The 26,287-nt window shown below is 40.7% G+C and overlaps 1 protein-coding gene across 1 annotated transcript; it reads right to left on the bottom strand.

Annotated features, from left to right (window-relative positions):
• Positions 1-1,147: 1,147 nt before the first annotated feature.
• Positions 1,148-25,066, bottom strand: LOC148340617 (dynein axonemal heavy chain 12-like). The gene is made up of 74 exons (XM_088289902.1): positions 24,961-25,066; positions 24,515-24,588; positions 24,308-24,434; positions 24,175-24,201; positions 23,898-24,087; positions 23,754-23,823; positions 23,491-23,649; positions 23,217-23,412; positions 22,903-23,091; positions 22,667-22,820; positions 22,492-22,583; positions 22,234-22,412; positions 22,013-22,148; positions 21,773-21,898; positions 21,552-21,686; positions 20,896-21,089; positions 20,572-20,815; positions 20,295-20,480; positions 20,017-20,217; positions 19,713-19,907; positions 19,508-19,629; positions 19,273-19,408; positions 19,034-19,180; positions 18,351-18,470; positions 17,989-18,145; positions 17,708-17,880; positions 17,485-17,637; positions 17,155-17,394; positions 16,772-17,017; positions 16,559-16,678; positions 16,005-16,114; positions 15,691-15,874; positions 15,469-15,609; positions 15,293-15,376; positions 14,974-15,162; positions 14,740-14,859; positions 14,419-14,607; positions 14,176-14,327; positions 13,953-14,091; positions 13,709-13,875; positions 13,357-13,612; positions 12,967-13,263; positions 12,604-12,782; positions 12,274-12,466; positions 12,022-12,183; positions 11,081-11,275; positions 9,815-9,948; positions 9,577-9,739; positions 9,199-9,279; positions 8,930-9,106; positions 8,720-8,851; positions 8,506-8,595; positions 8,280-8,420; positions 7,962-8,203; positions 7,731-7,878; positions 7,492-7,637; positions 7,117-7,331; positions 6,833-7,025; positions 6,560-6,752; positions 6,301-6,473; positions 5,957-6,097; positions 5,704-5,862; positions 5,305-5,600; positions 4,967-5,220; positions 4,738-4,878; positions 4,510-4,647; positions 4,208-4,441; positions 3,934-4,122; positions 2,971-3,074; positions 2,695-2,899; positions 2,484-2,621; positions 2,249-2,340; positions 2,071-2,138; positions 1,148-1,910 (listed from the first exon to the last, which is right to left on the bottom strand). Exons 1-74 carry the CDS (start codon positions 24,985-24,987, stop codon positions 1,720-1,722), a joined length of 11,850 nt encoding a protein of 3,949 aa, XP_088146028.1. The 5' UTR covers positions 24,988-25,066; the 3' UTR covers positions 1,148-1,719.
• Positions 25,067-26,287: the final 1,221 nt, after the last annotated feature.

The raw sequence follows: 26,287 nt of genomic DNA, 5'->3' as shown, positions 1-26,287 counted from the left end.
AGGCAGTAAACAACCAATCACATTGGTCAGTTTAAAACTTCAGCTCAAAGATTTAGAAACTTGACTCCGAATGTGTGTGTGTGCGTGTTCAAGCTGTGCTCATGTGCGCTAAAGCTATAAATGAGTGTCTGTGTATACAATTATTAGTGATACAAATAGTGTACAAAACATGATTATGAATACACAAAATTGGTGACATATCCTAACACACCCCGGCCGGCCGCCTGAATGGCTACAGCTGGACTCGCTGGTCTGGCCTCCCGGACGCCCGCCTGACCAGTCTTTCGATTGCGGATCATGGTCCCGCCTTCCGCCCACCCTCGTTTTTGGACACTTTTTTCTTTTTGTTTGTTTTTGGGACGTCTGGGATCCGTCCCTTCGGGGGGGTTACCGTCATGACCCGTGTCGGTCATGTCAGGTTTTTGTTATTATTTTGTCACCGTCCATGCGATGTCCTTGTTGTTGTTTTGTTTTGGTCAGCTGAGTGGGGCGTTTCCTTCAGCGCTCGTTCCCCACCAGCCACACACCGGTTCCCCATTAGCCTTCACACCTGACTCCCATTTGCTCCCCTAATCAACCGTCTATTTAAACACCCCGTGCCGACAACTCAGCGTCGGAACATTGCTCCATTCCAGGACTGTCACGGCCGCTCCCCGATCTCGTTCTCGCTCTGGCTCCCTACACACCCCCCATATGCGCTTGTCCCGATTGCTCGTCGCGTTCATGTTAGTTTGTCGCTGTCTTTGTTCCCCGTCACGTTTAGGTTAAGTCACGTTCTGTCCTCCTTTGTTACTTTGCACCCTGCCACGTTGTTTGTCCTTGTTTGATTCATTTAATAAATTCCCTTTAAGTTACCCTTTTCCCCGCTTCTTGGGTCCTGCCCCTCCTCGCCGACCCCGCGATCCTGACAGAGCCAGAGTGAAATGTGGACACACACACAAAATATATACTTCTTAAACTGGCAACATTAATTTTCCATGGCAGAAATACCCAGGTTCTGTAGATGTTTATTTTGTCATGTTTACCTTCTTTTGAATGGCTGTGCTCCTCCTGGGGGCTCTAACAGCAGTGTAGTTGGACACCCTTGGAGTCACACACTACAGCTGTTTATAGCTCTCAACTATAAATAACAGATTGTGGCGCCTACCATGCAGATTGCATCTAATTTTGATCTATCGCTGAGGACGTTGCTCAAATCCGTTGCAATTTAAACCAAACATCACAATTCCAGAAATAAATACTTTGTCTATGCTTGAAGGTGTTTCAGGCATTAACCCAGCCCCCCCAAAAAATAAAAATGAAAAATATAACATTTTTGGAAAATGAAAAATATCCATCTACATTATTGTATGTCTATAAAAACACAGTAAAAAGTTAAATAGAATGTAAAGAATTCAACATTTTGATCACCATAATTGTTCTATCTATCCATCTAGTGCACACACCATGAAGAAGTATAATATAGACATAAATTTATGAAAATGACGGTCACAGCAAGTCGCAATACATTTTCAGTCATTTCTCGCAGATGATAAAGAATATATGCCCATGAGTACTGTAAGTCGGTCTGCATGTGTTGCTACACTGTTTGTGTAAAAAGTATATGTTGCTAATCAACCCAAATACAAAACCAAAGACAAATTAGTTGTGCATGCAAATAATGTATCTTGTCCTTTTCACATGATTGAAACAAATAATCCAAATTGGCCTGTGACACTCTCAGTCATCAAGCTGACAGAGTAGTGCCACACCACGCTTGATCCAGTGTTGAGAGCGCTTGGCGGTGGGCAACAACATTGGAATGACAAAATTGGTGGAATGTCCTGTTGTAGACAGGGTGCCCCTCCTCTCGCTTGTCTTGTAGAGAGGAGAAAGGTAGCGACTGTCAGATTCATCCGGGATGTTTTTTGCTGCATGGAGGAGATAGAGAAGCAAAGAAATTATGACAACCTGGAGACAAAGTAACAATTGAAGAGAAAGCGTGGTGTGGGGGGTTTGAAGTTGAGATCATGGAGTCAGAACAACACAAGTGGCTGTCAGTGTACTACGCGTATCGGAATGCATACTTACTCGGTTTTATCCAGATAATAGGGACTGTGTCAAACAGGATTTTGGGATGTTGCTCCATTAAAACTCCGCTGAAGATAGAAACAACACAGTTAGATGTATTAGGCTACTTTTCGAGTGGTTGTCCTCCACTTTAAATAATGATCATTATTATAAAACACCCTTCTGTGCACCACTCTACCTTTCTTTGTCCCAACGAGCGCCATCGAGAAACAATCCATTAATGTAGACACCATCTTCTGGAGGCGAGTCTGACTGATCAACTGATAGAACCTGAAGGATCAAATCTCAATCACACGCGGAATGGCTCAAAGGATCAAATCTCAATCACACGCGGAATGGCTCAAACAAGTTTGTTATGTGCATTTAAGATAACAACTGACAGTTGGATTGTGCTGAAAAAAAAGTGTGTTGACCTCAAAGTCAAAACCCAGCAAGTCAATTGGAACATTGTATTTCCTGGCGTAGTTCTGCGTTGCTCCCGTAAGGAAGGCCTGAGTGAAGAAGAATCCCGACAGCCAGAACACACTGGGCTTACCAGAGTCGAACCAGTCCTAAGGACACATTGAATTCAGGTGTAAACCGAAGTGGGCAGGACATCCTCATGTTGAGACAATTGTGACTCACCTGCAAAAACTTGAGCCTTGCCAGAAAGTCATTAATGTAGCTGCCCAGGGGCTTGAGGCTCGGGTACGAGCGTTTGGCCCATTGCTCTGGAACCTTGCCCACTGCCAAACTATTTGCAATTCCCTCCAGCTCTGCATCCATAACCACTAAACCCTTGAGGGCCTTTTGCAGGTTCTGAAGACTCACACGGATGGTAGTGAGAAGCCTGAGAAGGAAAACCTGGTGAGATCAGGTAGTTTACATGACATAAATTTGATTCAAAGAGTGTGCCCCTACGTGTTGTAGCGCTCCATTTCTTGGACAAGCACAGTGTTCATACTCTCCTCGTAGAGCACCGGGTACTTTGTGAGGGATACTTCAATGTCAAAATTATTTGGAAGCTGATGAGATTGAATAAATGCTATTGTTACTTCTAAAACTGACGACATACATGCAAATACATTTGCAATATTTTATATTTCTATATCTCTCTCTCTCTATATATATATATATATATATATATATATATATTTGTGCTATCAAGTGATATTTTTAACTAATTAATCACAAAAAATTCCATGATTAATCACATTTTTCAACTACAATTTTTTGCGAAGCTTGTAACAGATTTACTTGAATAATATCTTGGAATTGATGCAAAATCACCAAATATGAAGTATATTTAATTCAAAGACTGTTCTAAAAGCTTTCTTTGTTTCTTGAATCCAATCTAAATGGAGACATCTTGACAGCCATTTTTTTTTTAAACATTTCCCACAACTTCCCACAAGCGCCACACTCCAGCAGAGTTGGTTTGCAAGGCCCAGTGGTAACTTGAACACAATGTTTTGTTCTGAGGCGTGCTAAAGATGTACAGCTAATATGGTGCAATATTTGCAAAGTATGCTAATTATTTTTGAAATCAAACTGAGTTAACTGAGTGAAATTATTTAACAGAGTAATTTTTGGATTAATCACCAGAGTTAATGCTTTAATTTTGACAGTCCTAAATATATATATATATATATATATATATATATATATATATATATATATATATATATATAAATAAGTCATATTTCATAGCAGAAACCAGTTAATGGTGCAACAGTTAATAAGAGATGGATTACGAAAGGCTTATATATACATAATCAATCCAAATAAACACCCACTCCCTTAATATAATAGTTAACAGTCAATAATGGAATGCCATTACCACTCTAGAAGATGGACTAATGAAAAAAATTTATTCCAGCCTACCTTAGTGAGGATGCCACTGGCTATGTCAAATAGCGCATTGTCACCCCCAGAGCTGCCTCCTCCCTTAGAGCCTCCTCCCTGGGTGAGAAGCAACGAATCAAACAACAGCTTGGTCTGCTGCAGGTCCTTTGAAATGTCCACATTTTCATGCATCCCAAATATTTCTGGGTGCTGGCTGACTGGAAGCTCCTGGGATGCGCAAAAGGTATTTTTACGCTGCTGAAAGTCTCGCAAACCAACTCATGACGACAAGCAGTATGATGTAAAGCTGGACCTTGATAAATCGCAGGTAGTCATCGTAAGAAGATTTGGGAGGGGCAACATAGTCACCGCTCGGTGAGAAAGGATAAGAAGGTTTATCCACAACATCCCTGTTGTAAAAGTCAGCCAACATGGTGTTCAAGAGGCGCCGATCCCAGTTGTCAGTTACGCGGCCGCCATAGTTGCACTCTCCGGTCAGGTAAGTTATGGCCTCGAAGGGCACATCATCATATTGATTGATAAACAACTACAGAGAAAGACACAGGACATGCCTTAAGATGAGACGAGAGAAATATTGCGCTGGGGAATGATTACCTGGAGCTGTCTGATACTTATGTGGAGGTCAGTCTCGTTGAAGCCATATGGAATATTCCAGCCAAGTGGGCCAAACTTCCTTCTCTCCTGAACAAGCGCGTGGAAGAAGCACAGGCCATATAGGAGCTTTTCCCAGACCTAAAACCCGATACAGTTAAATTGTTGTAAGAAATAAACTTGGATGTACTAAAATGTGGCCAAACCATTTAATCCGCACCCCTAACTCACCAGTTCTTTATTCATGCAATTATTGAAGAAGTTTTCCTCACAAACAGGATCTGACATGTACGACTGCAATATGTTTAGTCGCAGTCCTGTTGGAGGCTCGTTTGTCATTTTGACTCCATTCTGCAGAAGGGTCACTGGAAACTGTTTTCAGAGCAGAGGCAGCTTCAGGGCCCGAACCCAATAAAACCAAATTGCTGTACAGGTGGCCATACATAACGTTCCACTTTACCTTGGGCGAAGGGTAGCTTGTGAGCCAAAGTCGGAAGTCTTCGTGGCATGTTGCAGGACTAAAGTCCTCACAGATTTTCTCCAGGGTAGACATCCAGGACACAGCCAGATGACAATTCTGCAAACACACCCATGTCCCATTCTGCATGGCTGTAGATATCATTTTGGAAGCAATTGGTCCTTGGCCCTGCCCCAGAGAAATGGACTGGAAATTGTTCCCACCCATGTCCTTGTCACCTGCAAACTTCAGTAAGCCTGTAGAGCAGTAATGTGTCATGAATATTGGAGTGTCAGTGTTACAACATACATGAGGTTTAAGAAATAAACTGCAAAACCTACTAGCCATGGGATCAGCACCAGGAGAAAGCACAAAAACCAGCGGGATGGTGGCGTTAGAGTCCATGTAACTCTTGCTTAGGTCAAAGGGAGGCGGCTGAACGAAATTCTTCCCCAGCTTAGTTATTACATATTTGTTCACAGCTGGCACAATCTTGTCTGGCCTGAGACAGCGGACAACGATCATCTTCTGCAGTTCATTGAGTTTATCCTCCCAGGGTGAGGGCAAAGGAACATTGCTCGGATCTTTGCTGTCAAAAACAGGCTTGAAAAGTTCCGGGCTTGCAATGAAAGTGTCTCTGTGGAGTAAATACAATTCAGGTGCAACATTTTAAAAAGGTTGAGTAATATTCAACCAAAAGAGTTCCGAACAATGAAATAAACGTGAAGTAATTTTCTCACTTCACTCCTTTTAAGCCAGGAAGCTCGTTGGCTCTACAAATCTCATCCCAGCTCTTATCTTGGAGCCAGCTAGGATCAGGATTAGCAAGGGTGTTCTGCAGGCCCACGCCTCCCGTCATCAAGAAGATCAAGTCAGAGTACTCAATCTCATTTTTTTCCCTGAAGGGAAAGGCAGTATTTCTTTTATTTACACCAGGCCTAAGAATGATCCAAACAAGTCAGTTCTCATCCCAAAATGGTTTGTGACACTCACAGAAGCAGATTGCAGCAGAGGATGAAAGAGAAGAGAAGTTTATCCTTCTCAAACAGCGAGCGACAGACATTGCAGAACAAGTTATAAGTGAAGTAATCGACCAGGTACATGACCCTCTTTTCCAGGATCTTGGACTTTTTACTACACAAAAACAAGGAGAGGACAGCACACTCCAGTTGCTTGATGTCATGTAGTCAACTGAAAACCTACAACTTGGATCTTCAAACCATAAATTACTTCAAAACGATTTACTAACAAACACAATGTTTAAGAACGCACAGTAACATCAATGAGACCAGAACGATACATACTCATTAGAGAGAATCACTGTGTACATGGCTCACCTGTCTTGGATAGAGTTTATATAGAGGTTGACAAACCAGCTGAGAGAATACTGGTACATGGGGTCTATGTTGGTCAGGTCAGCAATGGTGAAGAACAGGACAGACGAGTGCTTGGCGATAGATCTGTAACACTCTCGAGACTCGGCTATCATGATCTCAGTCTCTTCTGCAATCTGGAGAATTCATTGAGACATTGCAGTCAAAGAAGAAATGCGTCATATCAGCAACACAGATCGCTCACGTCGAGAAAGGCACATGCCTTTTGTTTCTTTGTAATCTCATTGGACATGATCTTTGCAGAGTCGAGGACCTGAATGGCACTCTCATCCTCCAAAATATTTCCCTCTGAGGATGAAAGAGTCTCAAGGATCTTGTCCTCAGTTTCCTTTAGTTGGCGGTTATTTGCAGCAGACTGTAAAATTAGCGCATTTCTCTCCTCTTCAAGCTCTGGCCTGCAAAGCAGACCAAGAAGAAGAAAGCTTGACTCAAAGACCCACCAATTTGAGTGCAGGCTCAGTAAAACATGTAGTACCTTTCCTTGGCAACCACAATCCCAAGCAGCTGGTCCTCTAAGCCCTCTGGGGTGATCATGAAATTGAGCAGAGACACTTTGGTGGCCAATTCTGGTAGATAATGAGGGTTCCTCAGCTTTGTGGTGATGTAGAAGCGGAATTCGGGGGAGTACTCAATCACACTCTCCCCCAGTTTTATACATTCCACACCACCTACGTGAAACAAGCATGAGAGCAATTAATAGTTTTGACATTGTTTTCAATCTCAGGTGCCCTTTTTGCCGCTGTGCCAAAATGTTGGCACCTTGTTTGAAGGTTTGTTTGAGGAGAAGAGGTTCCAGTGAGGGGTCCAACTCTTCTCCTACATTTTCGAGCAGCAAGGGGCTTCCAAATTGAATACAGTTTTCCAAAGTTCTCATGTAGTCATCATCCGTTAATTTGATAATGTTCAATTTGTTGTCTTTCTCCGAATTCTTCACCCACTTGTTGGCCTGACCCTGAGGGTCAATCATCAGAGGCCTGAAAGAGCAGGGATACATAAGGACAGGCCTGAGTCTGGATGATTAAATATTTCACTACACCACTATGGCAGCAAAAGGATATTTATACTCTTCCTCCTGACTGGCTTTGTAATTGAATCAAGGTAGCAGCCGTCACATGAGCATAATCTGCTTCTTACCATCGCCGTGAATTACTGGTAATGACACCATTGTCAATCGAGAAAGAGTCAGTGGGAAGGCCGGCGATATTCCACGCCCTAATCTTAATGGGATCTCCCAGTGTCTTACTGAGAGAGAAGTCATCTGATGATGGAATGCGTTTAGACTACAGAAATAAAACGACAAAGACAGCATAGAACATGTGTCAGAAATGAAAGTGAAAGACTTTTTGCATCAATGAAGGAATTAGAGGAATTACTTGACACAATTTGATCCATTGACTGGTGCAGTCCTGTCTGAAGCTCGCAGTGAAAGCGCCGAGGTAGGCCATGACACCAGCAGAGATAAGGACATCCCCGGTAAGGTTGTCATATGTGTTCTGCAGATCTTCAGCAGCCTTGGACCATCTGAGGAAAAACATGGTGACTTCGTGGCACACTGCCATTGTTGTAATTGTTCTCATGAAAACAAATGTTGAGTCATTCATCACCTTGTTTTCTCCCCACCCAGACCGCCGATGAGTTTCTCAGCTCTCTCCAACTTCTGTTGGCATAAATCCCTTTGGGCTTCCAGCTTGGCCTTCTCCTCTGTCTTCTCCTGAGATATTCTTTGCAAGTCAGCTAAACGGTCCATGACCTCCTTTAGTTGGGCTCTCTTCTCTGATAGTGTGGCCATGGCAGCAGCGAGAGTCGCCTGAGCCTCTGCTTGTTTGGCCTTTTTGGGAGCCACGATCTAAAAGCACAGAGGTGAGTATAGCTGAACACACAACTGCATTTCATTTTTAAGCGCAAAAGAAGCAAAGGCACACCTTCACCACCCTGTCATAGGACTCCATCGCTTTGATCCATTTGCAAAGGCCCTCTGCTGCTGAGGAGGCTTTTGCCACCTTAGCAGGACTGAAGTCAGGATTAGTCATGTAGGTAGCCCGGATTTTTTGCATAGATTCCTCCTGTCATAAAGAGAGAGCAGAGAAAAAAAAATGAAGTTTTCTTCCTAATGTTTTTAGAATCACAATTTACAGCGGAAATGCTCACGGGAATATTGTCTTTGTCGTATTCCTTCAGATCCCTTAAAAAGTTCATGTCACCTAATAGCTTCTTACTTGGACCCCAGTAGTCCAAAATCTAGAAAATGAAGAACATTCCATGGTAAAACCAATGCAATGGTTTCATACCAATGTTGCTTGTGCCATGCAAATGCTGTTTTTTCTGTTCTTTTTTTTATTAGTGATAATTTAAAAGGGTAAACCTTTTTCCCGGACCCAGCAGGATCTGCCACCTTATCTGGAGCCAATCCTTTCATTACACACACGGCCGACATCACCAGCTTTACTCCATCGGGAGGATTTTTCATCGACTTTACAACGGTGATGTCAGCAGGCTGCAATCAAGAAGGTAACTGAATATCAACAAAAAGGTCACGTGGAAGGCTAAGTTGGTTAGTTAGGACTGTTGTCACCTTTAAGGTGTTCAAAGCTGAAGTTGCTTCCTCTAGGGCAGGGATGGCCTCTGCCAATTCACTATCACACTCATCCTTCAGAGCTTGAGCCTCAGCAGCTTGAATAGCTGTAGCCTCCTCTTCAATACTCACAAGTTTACTAGTTGCTTCCACTTCCACAGACTCCACTGCGATCACCTATGGGTCATCACAGTGCACGTTGCATATTTTAGTAGATTTTTGCAGGTTATAACATGCAATTTTGATTTGTTGCTGCTCAATGTCGCTACCTTCATCATTTTTTCATTTTCTATCTGTGCCAATTCCAGTTTGGGCTGTAACTCAACCAGCTCCAGTTTCATCTCACCAACCTTAAGGGACATAGTGTTAAAGGGGGCGTAACATAGAGAACGACATTTGAACATTTTGTATGTATATAAAATGAGTCTTGCAAGTGCCTTCTCATGCCTTCGGGCATAAAACTAATAAACAAAAATCTGTCTATCTCAGACAATGTATTATTTAACACGTCTCACTGAATTGCAATGTCACAACTCAGTTTTGGAGAAAAAAAAAATCATAATTTTTCCATTTAAAAAATAACAACTTTGAAACCATTACATATTTAGGAGAAAAAGAATCTCATCAATTTACAACATATCACATACCTGAGATTCAGCAAAGGCTAGTTTTTCCAGGCCATTGGTGTATCTCCTCTTTGCCTTCATGACAGCATCTCTTTTCTTCGTGAGGAGCTGACTGAAAGCTGCCATGAGCTCCAAATAAGATGTGGGTGTAACATAATTATGACGACCTAGCTCAGCAAGGAATCTGCAAAGAAAACAAAAGTGTAAACAGAAGCCAATATATGTACTCTTAGTTTCGTAGTTCTGTTTAGAGTCACACCTCACTGAAAGTTGACTGGCAGAGGTGTGAAATGTTTTGCAGATGGGTACTACCTCCTTCCTCTCATTATCTTTCATCTCCAGCGGCTGCAAAAAAGAGTTGGCTACTCGCTCAAGAGCCTCCTCTGGCCAAGGCTGTCAGGATGCAGATAAAACTGTTTGCAAGCTTTTAACACAAGCATTAAACTCTGTATATCCAATCCGGAGAAAACACACACATACACACACACATTTGAGGATGATGCATGCATAAATCTGAGTAAAATTGATGGCGTTAATAGTATTTAGATGACCCATCCTAAGCAAGTTTACAAATGTATGTTTTAGAGAAAATCAATGATCGAAATCTGGATACTTCACCTATGACTTATAGTAACCTAGAAGTATTTAGCATGTATGGAAAGTACACAGTCTTGGTATTCAAATGATGTAGATTTTATGCTTAAATTGTTTGTGCATTTCCATTTATTTCAAGCTACCTGGATACCATCTGGAGGAAAAATAACCTCAACTTGCATTAGCATGGGTCTTACTAGCTCGGAGCTGATGCTTTTCAAGGTGGAAAGAAATGTTAAAAGTAGTGACTTATTAGTGTGTGTTGTCGTATTATAGTATGTGAGGGTGTGTGTGTGTGTGGTGTGTGGTGTGTGCTTGTATGTACATATACATATATATACATATATACATCCATCATCTGTACCGCTTCTCCTCACTAGGGTTGCGGGGGGTGCTGGAGCCTATCCCAACTATTTTCGGGCAGTAGGCGGGGGACACCCTGAACTGGTTGCCAGCCAATCGCAGGGCACACAGAGACGAACAACCATCTGCTCTCACATTCATACCTCGGGGCAATTTAGAGTGTTCAATCGGCCTGCCATGCATGTTTTTGGAATGTGGGAGGAAACCGGAGTACCCGGAGGAAACCCAAGCAAGCACTGGGAGAACAAGCAAACTCCACACAGGATGGCCGGATCCGGGATCGAACCCACGCCCGATGCTGTCTCTCACTGTGAGGCTATCGTGCTAACCAGTCGGCCACCGTGACGCCCCCTCACTAGGGTCGCGGGGGGTGCAGGAGCCTATTTATATATATATATATATATATATATATATATATATATATATACATATATATATATATATATATATATATATATATATATATATACATATATATATATATATATATATATATATATATATATATATACATATATATATATATATATATATATATATATGTATATTTGTAATTCATATTTCATACCTGAAACCAGTTAATGGTGCAACAGTTAATAAGAGATGGAAACTGGCGCAGGCGATTACGAAAGGCTTCGCCAATGGGACTAAAGGCCACAACGATGTGCAGGTTTTGCTTGCAGCGTGCCACAAAGTAGTTGAACAGAGTTAAAGAGCTCAACTCTACACTCTTATTCTTCGCTTGAGCAATAGGACGTACTGTCTGGAAATGGGAAGAGAATGAGTTTATGTGGAGTGCAGTGTGAAAACAGATTTTGACATTCATACTTGTGATGGTCAACAGTATAAGAGGCATAATTACGGAGTCGCTGGCTACCAACAGACATGATTACATACACTGCCGTCAAAAAGTGTTTGCCCACTTTCATATTACTTTGTGCGTGCTTATACAGTTATATATTACATGTTTTAGATCATACAAACATTTAAATTATCCACAAACACATCCCATGTAAATATGAAATGCATAAAGATCATCTGTAGTCTCAATCTAATCATATTTGGCCCCATGTAAAGAAGTAAGAGCCCCTCCCCTTGTAACTAACTAACTCTGAGTTAAATTTCATTGACCACCACTGCCAGGTCTGATTCTTGCCAGATTTGTTGACTATCGAAATCACAAACAGTACTGTATTTTTCTGACCATGAGGCACACTTAGAATGTTAGCTTTTCAGTTCATCATCTTTAATACAAACACCTTCCTATTACGTTTGCATTGTCATTTCCATCTGCCTATAGTCTCAAAAACGTTGCAAAGTCATTTCAAAGGCTTTGAAACTACAGCAAACCACAGTCTACTCGAGAAAATTAGCAACAGTGGTGAACCGTCCCAGTAGTGGTCAGTCAACCAAATTGTCTCCAAGCGTGCTGCGCAGACACCTCGAGGAGGTTACAAAAGAATCAAGAACACCATGCAAAGAAATGCAATAATGATTTAAATGTCCTACCTCAATGATATCCTGTTTCTCATCCATAGCAAACATATTAGGCACTTCTCCAGTGTTCAGGACACTGTTTACATCTTCAAGAAAAGCCTCATCTTTGATCTGAGCATCAGTGAGCAAAAAAACTATTCTTTGGCCCTTCACCCCTGCATCCTTGAGCAGCTTCTGTAATGTAATGTTAAAATGTGTTGCATCACGTTCAGAGACCAAATGACATACCACATGATGTATGCTGATGACAAATGCAATGCTGACCTTGAGGTCATCTCTCCACTCTACCATTCCATAGCTCTTTGAGATCTCAGGCTGGAAAAGACTCATCTGGGCGATGAACGTAGCCAAACGAGTGATGGACTGGCGCCCACTGCCTCCCACTCCTACTAGGAGAGCATGTCCTCCTGGCTGCTTCAACACACGGCTTATACGGGACAGGTGCTCCAGGACATAGCTACATCAGACACAATTTCTTCCATATTCATTGTGATTGCCATGTTTATGCTATTTAGCTGTGCATGCATCAATGACAAAGTTTGAAATTAAATGCAGAATGGTCTTAATTGACCGTGTACTGCAATTTTAATTTACCGAAAGATGACGAGATACATGCGACTCTTGTTCATCTGGTTGTATTCAACAAGACATGATTCCACCACCTCAGCAAAGCTTTCGACAGAGGGCACCTCGGCATACAAGCGCTCATCAGCCTCGACGTCGGGGTTCATGTAGTCGCCAAACAGTAGAGTCTGCATGTCTTGCTCGACCAACTAACCAAATAAGAACACACCAAAAATGACATTCAACCTGATGTTTTATCATCGGAATTTTAAGAAAAATCAATTTTTTTATCTCATGTATCGTAAATATTGACAAGGCTGTGCCACCAAGATCTAAATCCACAATGAGTACAGCAAAAAACTAAACGAAAAAAAAAAATGGAAGCCAACGTACTTTAGTGCCTTGTTTCAGGTGATCAAACACCACGTTAAAGGTTTCATTGAAGTGGTCTTTGAGTATCTTGGTCATCAGCTGATAGAACCATGCTCGATCTTTGTCATCCACCAAACGGTCATAAAAGACGCGGAAGACCTCGTGGACAAACAGACGAATCATAGTGCGTTTGTTCTCCAGAGATTTGTTCTTCACAAGCAGGCACCCTTGTATAACACGCGAGAAGTCGCGCAAGTTAAAAGTGTAGTGAGACTTGGCTGGTGTCGGAAGCAAGTTCTCCATGGCTTGCTTGTAGACCTTTGAAAAAACATTTTGGAAAACTCAAGTATTGGAAAGATAAATGTTTGTCAATAGGAACGTAAATGTATTGGTCCTATCAGGAGCACTCACTTCCATGGTAGCTGTCACTGTTTGGCTGCCGATAGTAAAATATTCTGGCGAAAATTCATTGTTCTTAAGATAGAATGCCACCATAATGGAGAAGATTCGAACCATGGTCTCGTCACTGAAAGAATTGATGCTAAAAATGTTGAAGTGGCGCAGGAAGCGAGATGTCACAGCATTCCTGCCGCCACCGGGAGGACCCATGGCTGTAATGACCTGGATGTCAACTAATTTGATGCCGGAAGTATCCTTCAGGTCATACCTGCCAGAAGATAATGGATTGGTCAAGAAATGTATTTTACCCTCATACCATCCAATCTCTTTCTTTGTTTGGTGCTGAGGTGGCAATGGCTCATACCACTTCTTGTGATCCATAAACTGTCGAAGAAGTTCCACGGGTGGCTGAGCTCCAAACTGTTCCAGTGCTGGCATATTCACATCATCTATGAAGATGAGGTATTTCTTCCCCATGGGAGGGCCAAACACACCTTTCCGTCTCTTATCTAATTTGGCCATGATGATGTTCTGGAAAACACAAAGAGAAAAGAATGAGACCAGGAAAGGGTGCAAAAGATTTATAGCCATCAGTGGGTCCCCCTGACCTGCGTTTGGTTGGCAGTGGTGCGGGCTGAAAAATTGATTGAGAGGGGTAAAAAGAGGTCTTTGTCTAGACCGTTCATCAACTTCTCCATCACATACACTGATTTTCCAGTGCCAGTAGGGCCAGCCAAAAGTATAGGCCTGAGCAGAGAAAAGGATCGTGAAACAGTTCACACAACTGATCAAATTCATGCCATTCATATGTCTGTGAAAATATTAACATACATTCCATAGGTGATGCAAATGTCCATTAGGAAGGTGTAGCGAACTGAGTCAATGGTGGGAACAATAATGTCTTGCACTTTGGTGGTTTTATCTCCGAGGCTGACACTTTTAATGGCATCATTCCAGTGAATCCATTTGCCCTTTCCTTTAAACTGAACAAGATATTAGATTAGACTGCACAGGAGTGATTTTTAAGGAGTGATTTAGAAGACCAAAGTTTCTGGCTGATATAATCAGTGGTACCTCATAGAAATAGTCATACACTAGGCCTTTCTCATCTACTGGGCACTCCCATTTGTTCACAATTTCAGGAACTGGATGACCCGCTGTCCTTCCAGCCACAGTATCCCTCATGAACTCACTAAAATTCTCCCTGCTTTTTGAATCACAACTCCCCCCCACAGACCACACCATGGAGAAGGAAAAGGCTGCCTGCAAAACGAAATCAAATAAGTACTGCACAAAAGCCAAATGAAATATAAAATATGAACAGGAAATATGCCATTCAGAGCATTTTTGCAAAAGTTTATGAATAATACCGTGAAAAATTATAAATATTGGTACCATGATCCAGGTTCGAATTGTTTTATCATTCGTCTCTGTCTCTAGTGGTTCCAATAGCAACATCTCAAACAGTCTACATAAGGACATAGTATTGTTCCAGTTGGTTGTGGGCACGACTTCCTGTCCAAAAGAAATGAATGCGATTAAAGCATCCGTGTTTATTCTGAGATGGTGAAAACTCTTTGGCCTTTGGGGTTTTGCATCTTGATAACTTCAGAGTTTGATAATACTTACTCTGCAGTGTTTACGCACCAGCCTGAGGGCAGGTGGCAGCAACCAGTGAAAGAGTTCTAGTAGCAGATTGTTATGGATAGGATTTTTCAAAACCTCAGGAAGTGTGTTCATCCAGGAGATCATTAAAGGCTCCCAGCCCAATTGAGAAGGTTCCATGTAGATCATACCACATCGACTGACTGTGGCAGGCTACCATGGGAAAGATTTGCCACGATGACATCAGACTTGTAATTGGGTGATAATGCCCAATGGATGGTTTTAAGTTGTAGTAACATTATTTGAAACATATTTGCAAGTTATTGAGTCAGTCCAAACTTACAGAGGCCTGTGAAAGATCCATCGCTTCAAAAATTAGACTCATCTGATTGGACATCTGGATAATTTCTCCACTCATCAGGCACAGCTGTGATATGCAACAATCGAGGTGTTAGTAACAAATCACGGTCAAAATCACCTGAATATATATATCGTGTTTATTACAAATACTGTGTATACCTTTTTGTTGTCATCCAGCACAGTGTTCATACTTTCAATCCACAACGTATCTATGGGTCCGTCAAACACTACCCATTTACGGTCTGGCGTTTCAGCCGATGCATACTCTCGAAACGTGTTGGCCACGATACCATCTGTCCACTAAAGCAAAGGGGAAAAAAGAAGGCAATAAGAGATCTCTAAGGCGATATGAACTTTAATAACATAAGTCTAAGGTCTCACCTCGTGAGAAACAAGATCAAACTGTCCAAAGAGCTGTCCCATGGTGATCGCCTTAGGGTTCAGTGTCCTGAAGATGACCTTTTCCTCCTCTCCGTAGCCTTTTTCATTCATCAGAATGAGCGTGTCAGCAAGAACATGGAGAACTTTGGTCTTCCCAGAAAATGATTCTCCCACCAGCATGAACCTTAAGCATAAAGGTTGTACCCTAATGTAATGCAACATTGATCCAAGTAGTGGGAATACAATCATTTCTAATCCAAAATAATAAACAAAACATATAAATGAAACAACTAGGAATTCTAAAAATAGCATACCCATGCCGAACTATCATCATCTCATATGACTGGATCATCTTTTCTATGAAGATCTGTGTTGACTGTGCATTGTGCTTTTCGCAGCACTCCAGAGCAGCTTCCAAAAATAGCTGCCAAAGACATGATTGCATGAAATATACAACACATACTATCTAGACAAGGGGTGGGCAAACTTTTTGATTGGCGGGCCACAATGGGTTCGAACATTTGACAGAGGGGCCGGACCAGGAGCAGATGGATGGAGTGTTTTGGTAACCTTACCTCATCAAAGAAAAAAAATACATTTAATTTTAAATGAAAATTAACAAAAACATTACAATAATACATATGTCTTTGAAAAACCACAGTATTCAGAAAATAAAACATGAACAAGGTTTATTCATTTAATTTTTTTCAAGTTCGGCGGGCCGGATTAAAAGGTTTCACGGGCCGCATGTGGTGCCCGGGCTGTAGTTTGCCCACACGCCTGATCTAGACTGTTCCACTTAGCATAAATCTGCAGGCGTAAATGGATATTTGAGACAATAGATAAATAAGACATTGATCCATCTTACCTCATAGTCAGCCTCAGGAAGGGAAATGCCAGGGAACAAATCACTGGTGATTCCATTGAACAGTGGGATATCATGCGAAAGAAACTTGGGCTCGTTAACATCTTTTATAGACCTCAGAAGCTAGACGTTAACGAAGAAAATCTCCATCAATAAACAGAACAAAAGAAGATTTGGGGAGAAAAATATTGGTTCTATCAAGCGTAGCACAAATACCAGTATGTCCTCATTCTCATCGGGATACTTTAGCTTGAGGTTTCCTGCAGCCACAAGTACAGCTTTGACAGCCCTCATGCCATAATCGTAATGGAACTGGGAGGAGAGCTGCTCTGAACACAGCCTGTAAGTCATTGCAATTTTGACAGAAAGAGGCTTGGCATTGAGGAATCCATATGAATAGAGAGAGATCTCTGCTATCAGAGCATAGTTGGGGACCATCATGGTCACTGTTCGAAACAACACCTGAGGAACATAAAAGTTGTGATCATATCATGTTGATTAATTTCAGAATCAAGTGCTATTAATGCCAAAGAAGCATTTTTTGTTGCACAATTTGCAATAAAATAGCCCATGGATGGTAACTGATTAAGTGAGAAGACCTTTAGGTTGTCAGGGAGTTCAGATCGTCCTGCGTAACCAGGATTCATTGTGATGGACACAAAACAGTTAGGGTTGAGTTTAAGCATGGTTCCTTCAAAGTCAAAGTACTCCAAGTCCATCTCAATAGCCCTTTGGATGCAGAGGACTTGCTGGGCTACTACAGACAAGACCTCAAGCTCAATACGGTTGAATTCGTCAAAGCAAGCCCACGCTCCAGATGAAGCCAAACCTTTGAAAAACTGAGAAAATGCACAAAAACACTGAGTTTTGTTTGAAGCAAAAATCATAATCGGATAAATAATCTTTTTTGGGGGGGAGTCTAATGTTACTTTGCCCATAGCAAGATAATCCAGTCCATCGGAACAGTTGAAGACCACACACTGCACAGCCAAAGCTTTGGCTAGATCCTTGGTGGTTTCTGTCTTTCCAGTTCCAGCTGGACCCTCAGGTGCCCCACCTAAATGGAGGTAGAATGCCCCAATCTGTAAAGGCATAAAAGTAATTTCAGAATGAAATAGAATCATTCATTTTAAAAAATGACTCATATCATACCAGAGTTCTGTAGCATCTGTCAGTCAGTGGGGTGATAACCAGACGAAAAGAGTTCCCCAGGTACTCGTAGGCATACTTAACATCACAGTTTATGATGCGAACTCGAACATTGTTGGTACTCCAGTAGTAACGAAGCTGTGCTAGCCATCGAAAATCATTTTCACTTGCAACACCTGTAAAAAACAATTAAATACACTTATTTTATCTTGTTTTTACAGAGTATTTGGTAAAAAAATAACAAAATCAGCAAAATTAACAAAATCCTTTGTGCCATGAGGTACCATGCTCAATTAGCTCCATAACCACATCCCTGGCGTGGACATCTATTGTCACCAGTGCTCCCAAAGTAATCCGTGTTTGCTTGGGGAGTTTCCCTCTCACCAGCCCCACAATATCGGTCAGCTGTTTCTGGAGTTGCTGGTAGTAGTTTTTCACACCCTGTTGAGACCATCAAAAGACACGGTCATCATATTTATTGGACTTTACTTTTTAAATAGAATCTCATGTCACATCAGGTGAAAAGAGCTATTGAAAGACAGTTGTGGTACATGTACTCTTAAAAAGAACATTTTTCATTTTAAACAGTGTGTTTATTCATCTTCAATGTTCTTTATTGTGAATACAGAAGATAACTAAACCTTACTTCGGTCCCTCCCCTGATGGCTTCATGCACCTCCAAGGTCCAGAACATTTGTGAGGTACATATCACCACCTGCCCAGGCCACTCCTTCACCCACTGGTTTCGTGGGGTTTCAGCATAGGCCTGTGAAAACAACCATTCCACTTGATACGAACAGTTTCTACCCCAATCTGAAGTCAAAGGTTTCAAAATTACAAATACAGCCGGGAAGCAAAACACTCAGGAATTCACTCAGATTTGGAGCACAACATCTTTCATTTCTGGAATAATGCATCCACCTGACAAATTAGGTATTAACACAGATAGTTTTTTAAATCTGAGTCAGAAAGACATATCTTATCAGTAAAGATGAATAATTTAAAACACACTCTAAAATGTTCACCCTTATAGATGGTGAAGGTGGTAAAATTGACAATCAGAAGAACAAAGAACACTCCACACCTCTTCTGTTACATCCTATGTGGACTTTCAATGTACATTATTCAGGAGGTTATTTTTTCACAATTCCACAGCATAGTTAGACAATAATTGCGATCTTCTTACATTAAGTTCTACTTATGAAAAATAGAAGCCAAAAACCATAGTGTTGGATTTCTAATTTTGTGGATCAAATATTCCCGTATAGAATGGAGTTCCCTGTATTAAAAAGATCAATCATATTATTTTTTTCAGTGACATTGTCTCACCGTTCTGGAACGATCCACTACATCTCTGACACTGCGAATCATCAAGTCTTCCACTTGTACCAGCCACTTCTCCACTGCTCCTTGCGCCTCAGCTGTGGATATGAGTTGGATTAGGGCAACACGCTCCCCTTCACTGCTGTACATAGCCTGAGTTAAAAAGAAAAACAGTCAGCATCCGAGGAATTCTTTCAATCAAGGATTCTGCTGTCAAGCAGCAAGTGTGCTGTGTGAATTCCTACCTGAATATCAAGATTTGGTAGGAAGTCTAGCTTGGCAATACCCTCAAAACACTTCCTCAGATGGGGCTGTACACGCAGTGGATCCTTGGTCTCAGAAAGAATTTCCAGCATTTCATCATTGGACAAGAAGAAGAACCTGGGTGACAAGTAGTATTACAATAATGATTAACACTGGGCATTGATATTTGGGATTAAAAAAAACTGTCAAATTGATAGAACATAATGTTTTGTTCACCTTGGGAAAAACAGACGCTTTTTCTCCAGATAGTCATTCAGTCCTTTCATGATGGTGTCTAGGTGGGCGTTGGACTCTATTAGTTTTTCTAGTAGTCCAGGCATTGAGGTTGCCTCTAGAAGCTGGTAGAAGACCATTTCATAATCATTGTCATCCATAGCCCGCTATTGATGGCACACAGCTGATGGCATATGTAGACATCTACCTTTGAATCCTTGACACAGTGCCTCATGACCTCCTTCCAGTTTTTGTCAACAATTTGGAAGAGTCGACCTTCTTCTGGAATCTGCTGCATGATGTCAGCAGAACAGAATATGGGCTCAAGGTAAAGCCACTGTGCTTGCACCTTCAGCCACTCATCAATGGTTTCCTGGATACGAAGAAGACGCTCTTCCCAAACCTAATCACCAAACAGAGATCAATATCTTTGGTAAAATAAATTCACAATAATGCGGTGAATCAAATAAACCATTGTTTAGTCATCATGCTAACGGAAACCGGAAACTAACCCTTATCTCGTTTTCAAGGGGCTTTATAAATGGTGAGTTCCTCATTGTCTGAGTTTTCACAATCTGGTCATCAAGCATAGCCTGAATTTCATCCAAAGCAGTCAAGATGGACACACCAGTGTCTCTGTATGGTTGATGCTGGAGAGAAACACCATCCCAAACAGTAACCATGTTTTTCATGGCTTTCTCCATAGAAAACTCCTGCAACAGGCAAGTAAGACGATATACATTAATCGATGACTTTTTCATCTGAAATGTAAAACTGCAGGAACACTTACTTTACTTGCAGCAGCACTGATTGATTCAAACTCTTCCAGGTAAGGATGCAAGTTTTGTTTTAGAACTTTGCGTAGTGTTGTACCAGCATCAGGAGTGAGGTCATACCCAACAATCTCTGACATCTGCTCCCAGTGACGATCTCTAATGCCTGGATTACACAGGACTGTCAGTAAAGGAGTATGTTCCTATTAACAAAAACACAACGGTTTAGAGTTAACAAAAAAATTACCACGAGATATTAATCGCTGCATCACTTTCAGCGTTGACGTTGCCTACCTTGAACTCTTTGACCTGCTCTAATACAGTGGAGCACAAGACAATTGTAGGACTCTCCACTTTGGCTTCTTCTTCCCCACGACGTCGTCTGGTTGTTCCAGAAGATATCTTCTTAGTAGCCTGTTCACTCTTGCTCTTTTTCTGCTGAAAATACTTTAGCGTCTTGAAGATCTCCCTGAAGAACTCATCCACTTTCACTTCCATTCCTTCCCCATCGAGTTCCAGGAACGAACCATCCATCCAACTATTCGCAGAGAAGATATTAGAAAGCTTTAATGGAAGTGCAGTAATGACGTCACAAAATGCATAGTACTGAATTCAAACCTGCTCTCTGCACGCTGCCATCTAAGTATAAACGAAAACAATTTTTGATATGGATCAATATTCTGTCTGATGATCTCAACTTCAGGGTAAAATGACTGGTCCCATTCATGAAAGGTTTCATCTTTGTGGATGTCTTCAATCGACTCCTCAGCCTCCTGGAGAAGGTTCTGAACTGTTCTGATATCGGCCATATACTGTCCAAAAGAAGGAAAAAAAGGGTTTAAATTTCAAGCACACAAAATAGTTGTGTGACTTTTTACATTTAGGTAGGATTATAAAGACTGCTGCAACAAGTCTTTCAAAACTCCATGTACTTTCAGTGCTGCTGCTCAGTCTGCTGACTATAAATTGAAAACCAATGTATCTCAATTTCTCAAACACTGTATACAACATATAAATATGGACTTAAAATACATTCTGCATGCTTAAAATGGGATTTGCCTCATTGTACATGGTGACCATAAAGTTTCTTTATAATTTTAAGAATTCATTACAAAGGTGGTTGATTTCTTAACCAGGTTTGTTGTATTTTAATCAGTGGTTGTCAAAGTGTTTTTCTTTTTTTTGCCTGTTTTAACACACCTCTGTATGGGCACCATTATTTACGGACTAAGTATGAAGCACATCAAGACTTTCTTTCTCTTTGATCACTGTACCTGTTGCATCATATCAAGCTCAGAGCAGTGAGGGAACTCGTCAACCCTTCGTTGAAGCTTGGCCAGATGAACCGTGACCCTTTCTCTTTTAGCGAGCATCTCCTTCTCCCCTTTCCTCTTTGCCTCCTGGAAAACCTAAAAACGCATATATCCATTCCATGATCATACTTGAAAAGAAAACTATCTTTTAACACCCACATTGGATTAGACAGGAGCATTACCTCATCGCTGAGTTCAAACACCTCTAGGATTTTCAATGGCCACATGAAAACAGTTGAATTGAGTTCAAGATCTTCTGGTTCAAATATGTGGACATCTAGAAGGTAGCTCAGTCTGCTGTAGGCTTTCTGCCAGATAACGAGAGCAAAAGCATTAGAAGATCAAAATTAATTAATCATGGCGCTTGCAAAAACAATTACACAAGTGAAAATGCATGAAATAAGTACATCTGTAAATTGCACCTTTATCCTTTCGTGAAGAAGTGCAATGCCCTTTGACTTGGTTATTTCAATATATTCAATCATCTTTGCCATTTCATCTGTAGTCTCTGGTACATTCAAAGCAGTTTCTCGGATGGTTTCAAAATCTGAGATGATTCTTTCAACAGAAACGAAACACTTCCATGAAGTAAAAGAGCCTTATTCTCCATGAAGGGACACATTTCAATAAAAATGATACTCACTGTAAATTTTGATCAGTGTGTTTAGCTTTCATGTTGCTGATAAGTATTTCAGCACATGTTTTTGCTTTTTGAGACAGTCCCTGGTTCAGATCCTCACAATACAATTGTACCATTGGAAAGTGAACCTTAGTTGGGAGGTTGCCAAGCTTCCTTGACAAGTCACGAAACTCTTCCACTTGCTGGAAAGCACAATCAGATCACACATGACAGTCAATAGGAAGCACTGGCCCCCTACACTTTGAAGTCGTGAATTTTCACCTGAATATATTCAGCAAATGAGTGAGTTTCTTCCACAAATGTCTCAACTCGTGTCTGAGCAATGCCATTGACCAACCAGTCATAGTTGTCAACTACAAAATAAATGTATGTTAGAAAGCAAGCTATAATATGATTCAGTGGATGATGAAATGATTTGAGATAATATTTCCAACACCATAATTCTGAAAGTATCGGTCAGGTTCTTCTAGATTCTGCCGCACAGTTGTTGTGACTGTGAAATGAGCCCATGCAAGCGTGTGATCAGGGGCTTTGGCATCCACAAATTCAGAAGTGGATTCTGCCAGCCACGACTGAACCGTCTGCACTTTCTGTGGATGAAAAAACAATCTTTAAATACATTTCAATATGCAGATTGACATGGGGGGGCATTCGGCATATATGTGAGCTCACCTGCAGTGTGTTTGTGATGCCATTAAGAATTTCAAAAACATCTGCTTCAAGTTCCTGTAAGGTGGGGTAGATTCCCATCTTTTCATCATTAAATGTCAGGGACATATGAAAGATGGGTAAGAAGTGGTAATTGTCAGGATGAAATGGGAAGACGAACCCTTCCACACTCCTCTGAAGCAGAGCTTTCAGCTGGGAATTTGGAAAGGACAAATAGGATACAAATTTGTCAAACACCAATCTGTGGAAAACTGAAGCCAATGAAAAACTGTAAAAAGACAAAGAATGTTGGACGAGGTATGGTGGCAGAACTCCACCTGATTGGATATGAGGGTGCATGCGCAGTCAAAGAAGGCATCCATGACATTTTCTTGAACTGACCCCAGTGTTTTTGGACTTGTCAATAGATTGATGACTTTAGGAAACCAGGTATTCATGATGTTCTCCTCAGCTGTCTCACATTCTACAGCTAGGTCTTTATTCAACACTTTGCCATCAACAGGTCCCAAAGCCCTGAATGAACAACAGCAACGTTTGTTCAACAGGGTACTTGCTTATTTGACGTTCTCTGCATTCAGGCCGTTTACATACCTATAACCCGTAAGGTCCACTAAGGCCATTGAAGAAAAGGTTGTGTGTCCAATTTCCAAAACAGTTTGCATTATGGGATGTAGAATGTGCAAATTTGTCTTCATTATCTTTCGGTTTGTGACAAAGGTCTCGCGTCGTGTTTGAGAATATTCAAGAATACTCCAAAAAAAAAAAAAAGTCATGTTACAAAGGTGACAAACAAACTCCATTGACGGCTTATTTTCAACGAGAACACATCATATATGTGGCCATAAAACACTCACTCAAGTGGAAGAGACGTCTGTTTTTCTGGAGGAGGTTCTTCACATTCTGGATCCTTCAGGAATGTGTCCACTTAAACGAATGCACGTGAGTTGTAGTGTTTTTGGACAACACACACACACCCACCCACTGGTAATTGTCAATACCTGTGTGTTTGATGATAACATCGTGGAAGTTGTCACTGACTTCCGTGAGGAGCTGGTCCAGGAGTTTGTTTTTCAGAGGGTTATCTTTAAGTTGAGGAGGGATTTGACCGTCAATGGAGTCCAACCACTCCTGCGGAATTGGAATGACTGGGCGGCTTTCTACACATTGCTTCAAGAATATGTAGTTCATCTGCCCACAAGGAAATAGGTGGCTCAACTTTTTGAATGAACACACAACATTGCACAATTTGAATTTGCTTTGAAAAGGTAAACTCACTCTTTGCTTCCGAGCTTCACTTTGCATCTGCAATGCAAATGTTGAAATAAAACACATATTTTTTCGTTCATTCATTATATTTTTTTATGTTTATGTATGATTTGTGACAGACAAAGAATACTGTACATCTTACACTTGGAGGGAATTGAGGCTCTGGGGATGGGCTGCGCACAACTCTCCCCCTCTCTTTGTTCTGTTTGTAAGCTTCCACTGCTTGGGACACAGCCATCGAGCTGCCACTTTGCAAGAAGCCAATTGGCCTGCAATTTGAGTGCCAGACTGTGGGTTACACATGCAGGGATTGATATGACTGAATACTGACGATTAGATGAATACATACATTGGTAAATGGAGTCGTTGTTGTTGCACTTTCCTCCATCGTCGCTCCAGAATTTTATTGTGAGATGGCGGTTGCTTATTTACATGGATAAATATTTACATTGTCGTAAAACAAGCAGAGGTCATGAGTTAAGTGTAGTTTATTTTTGCACAGGCCTACACAACTTGTTAGACAGCAATAACTGGTCTGTACATGTATATATCTCGTTTGCACTAGTAGGAGACTTAATTATCGTGGAAAAAATACTTAACGTTTAATGCCTCTACACTTGCACAATACAATTCATACAATTATACTTAAGTTTACTAATATAAACTAAAAAGTGTTCCCATCTTGTCAATAAAAGTACATCACAAGTATGCCACAGTAGGCTAGATTTATATAATATTTACAACAAAAAGCTCATCAAACTAATGACCTTCTTAATTAAATAAAAATAAACTCACCACTTGTTCATGCTCCTCCGTTGCCATCTTTCTGGAAATGAGAAACTTATATCTAAACTTTATTGGTGAAGCGAAACGCAATTGATTACGATTATGTTTACAACCATTTTCGAGTGACCGTTGACGACAGACGAATGATTCGCGTCTGTATAAAGACACACCTCGTGCCCTCGTTGCTGACGTCAGACGTATACGCCGACGTCTTTCCCAATAGTTGAGATTTATAATAATATAGTTTGTTTTATTGTTTACATTGTTTATTCTGTCATCATACAGTACATTCCACAATATACACAATATATCAATCCACAGTAAATATTAGTGACAGAATGGCATAGCCTAAAGCTCAAGCTTATTTAAACCTGGTCATTTTTTTTCTTGCTACCAATTTAAACTGTGAGCAAATTATTATTATTTAAAAAAAAAAAACGAAAAATAAAATAGTAATAGGCAATGCATTGTTATTCAAATTAACCTTCAAAAATAACTCACGTTTTTTGTGTGTGTGTTTTTTTTTTCAATGAAAGTGATTCACACATCTTCCAATTTGCACAATTCCAATATTTTACTCCAACATCAGAAACACATCTCGTTTTTAAAACATTTAACAGCTTTTTGCTCGATAAATTTACAACCGCCTCTTAAATCATATTGAAACTCCTGGATTACGAATCATATTGAGACTCCCGGACTACAAAGAGCTTTTGTGTGACGGAGATATTGTGATTTTCCTCCAAATATTATTTGCACAATTACGTTTTATTTTTAGAAAGAATTAGTACTATACAGTAGGCCTACTGCACAGAGAATGGTCGTAGACGTAATAATAGATATTAGTAGTAGTAGTAGTAGTAGTAATAGTATTAAGGTGTCTTCTCGTCTTCTTTCACTTGTTATCGTGAGCTGTTACATTTAACAGTTGTCAGTAATTTTCCTGTCAGAATGTAAATGCAAATCTGTAATTTTACCCAATTTTCAGCATGAACAAGTAAATAAAAGATGGAGACAATTAATCAAATAAAAACATAAATGAAATTAGAATAAAAAAACATTGTATATATGCTGCACTGTATGTATAGTATGCATTTCATCACTTTTATTTCAATGAATAAATTGTATCCGTACCTCAAAATATAAAGTAAGTATTATAATAGTAGTATAATCTAATCTAATCTAATAGTATAACCCAAGTATTTATAAGAGTATAAAACACCCACACGCACACGCACATAAATACACGCACGCAAACATGACATTTGTGAAAAGCTTATGAGCTCAGTAAATCACTTCTTGTCATAAAATATTTCCCCAGCAGATGGCGTCCTTC

This window comes from Idiotropiscis lumnitzeri, chromosome 3 (assembly GCF_059441095.1).
Source record: "Idiotropiscis lumnitzeri isolate Australia: NSW breed Sydney's pygmy pipehorse chromosome 3, RoL_Ilum_1.0, whole genome shotgun sequence".
Classification (NCBI taxonomy): Eukaryota; Metazoa; Chordata; class Actinopteri; order Syngnathiformes; family Syngnathidae; genus Idiotropiscis; species Idiotropiscis lumnitzeri.
This window is presented reverse-complemented; position numbering and strand designations above follow the sequence as displayed.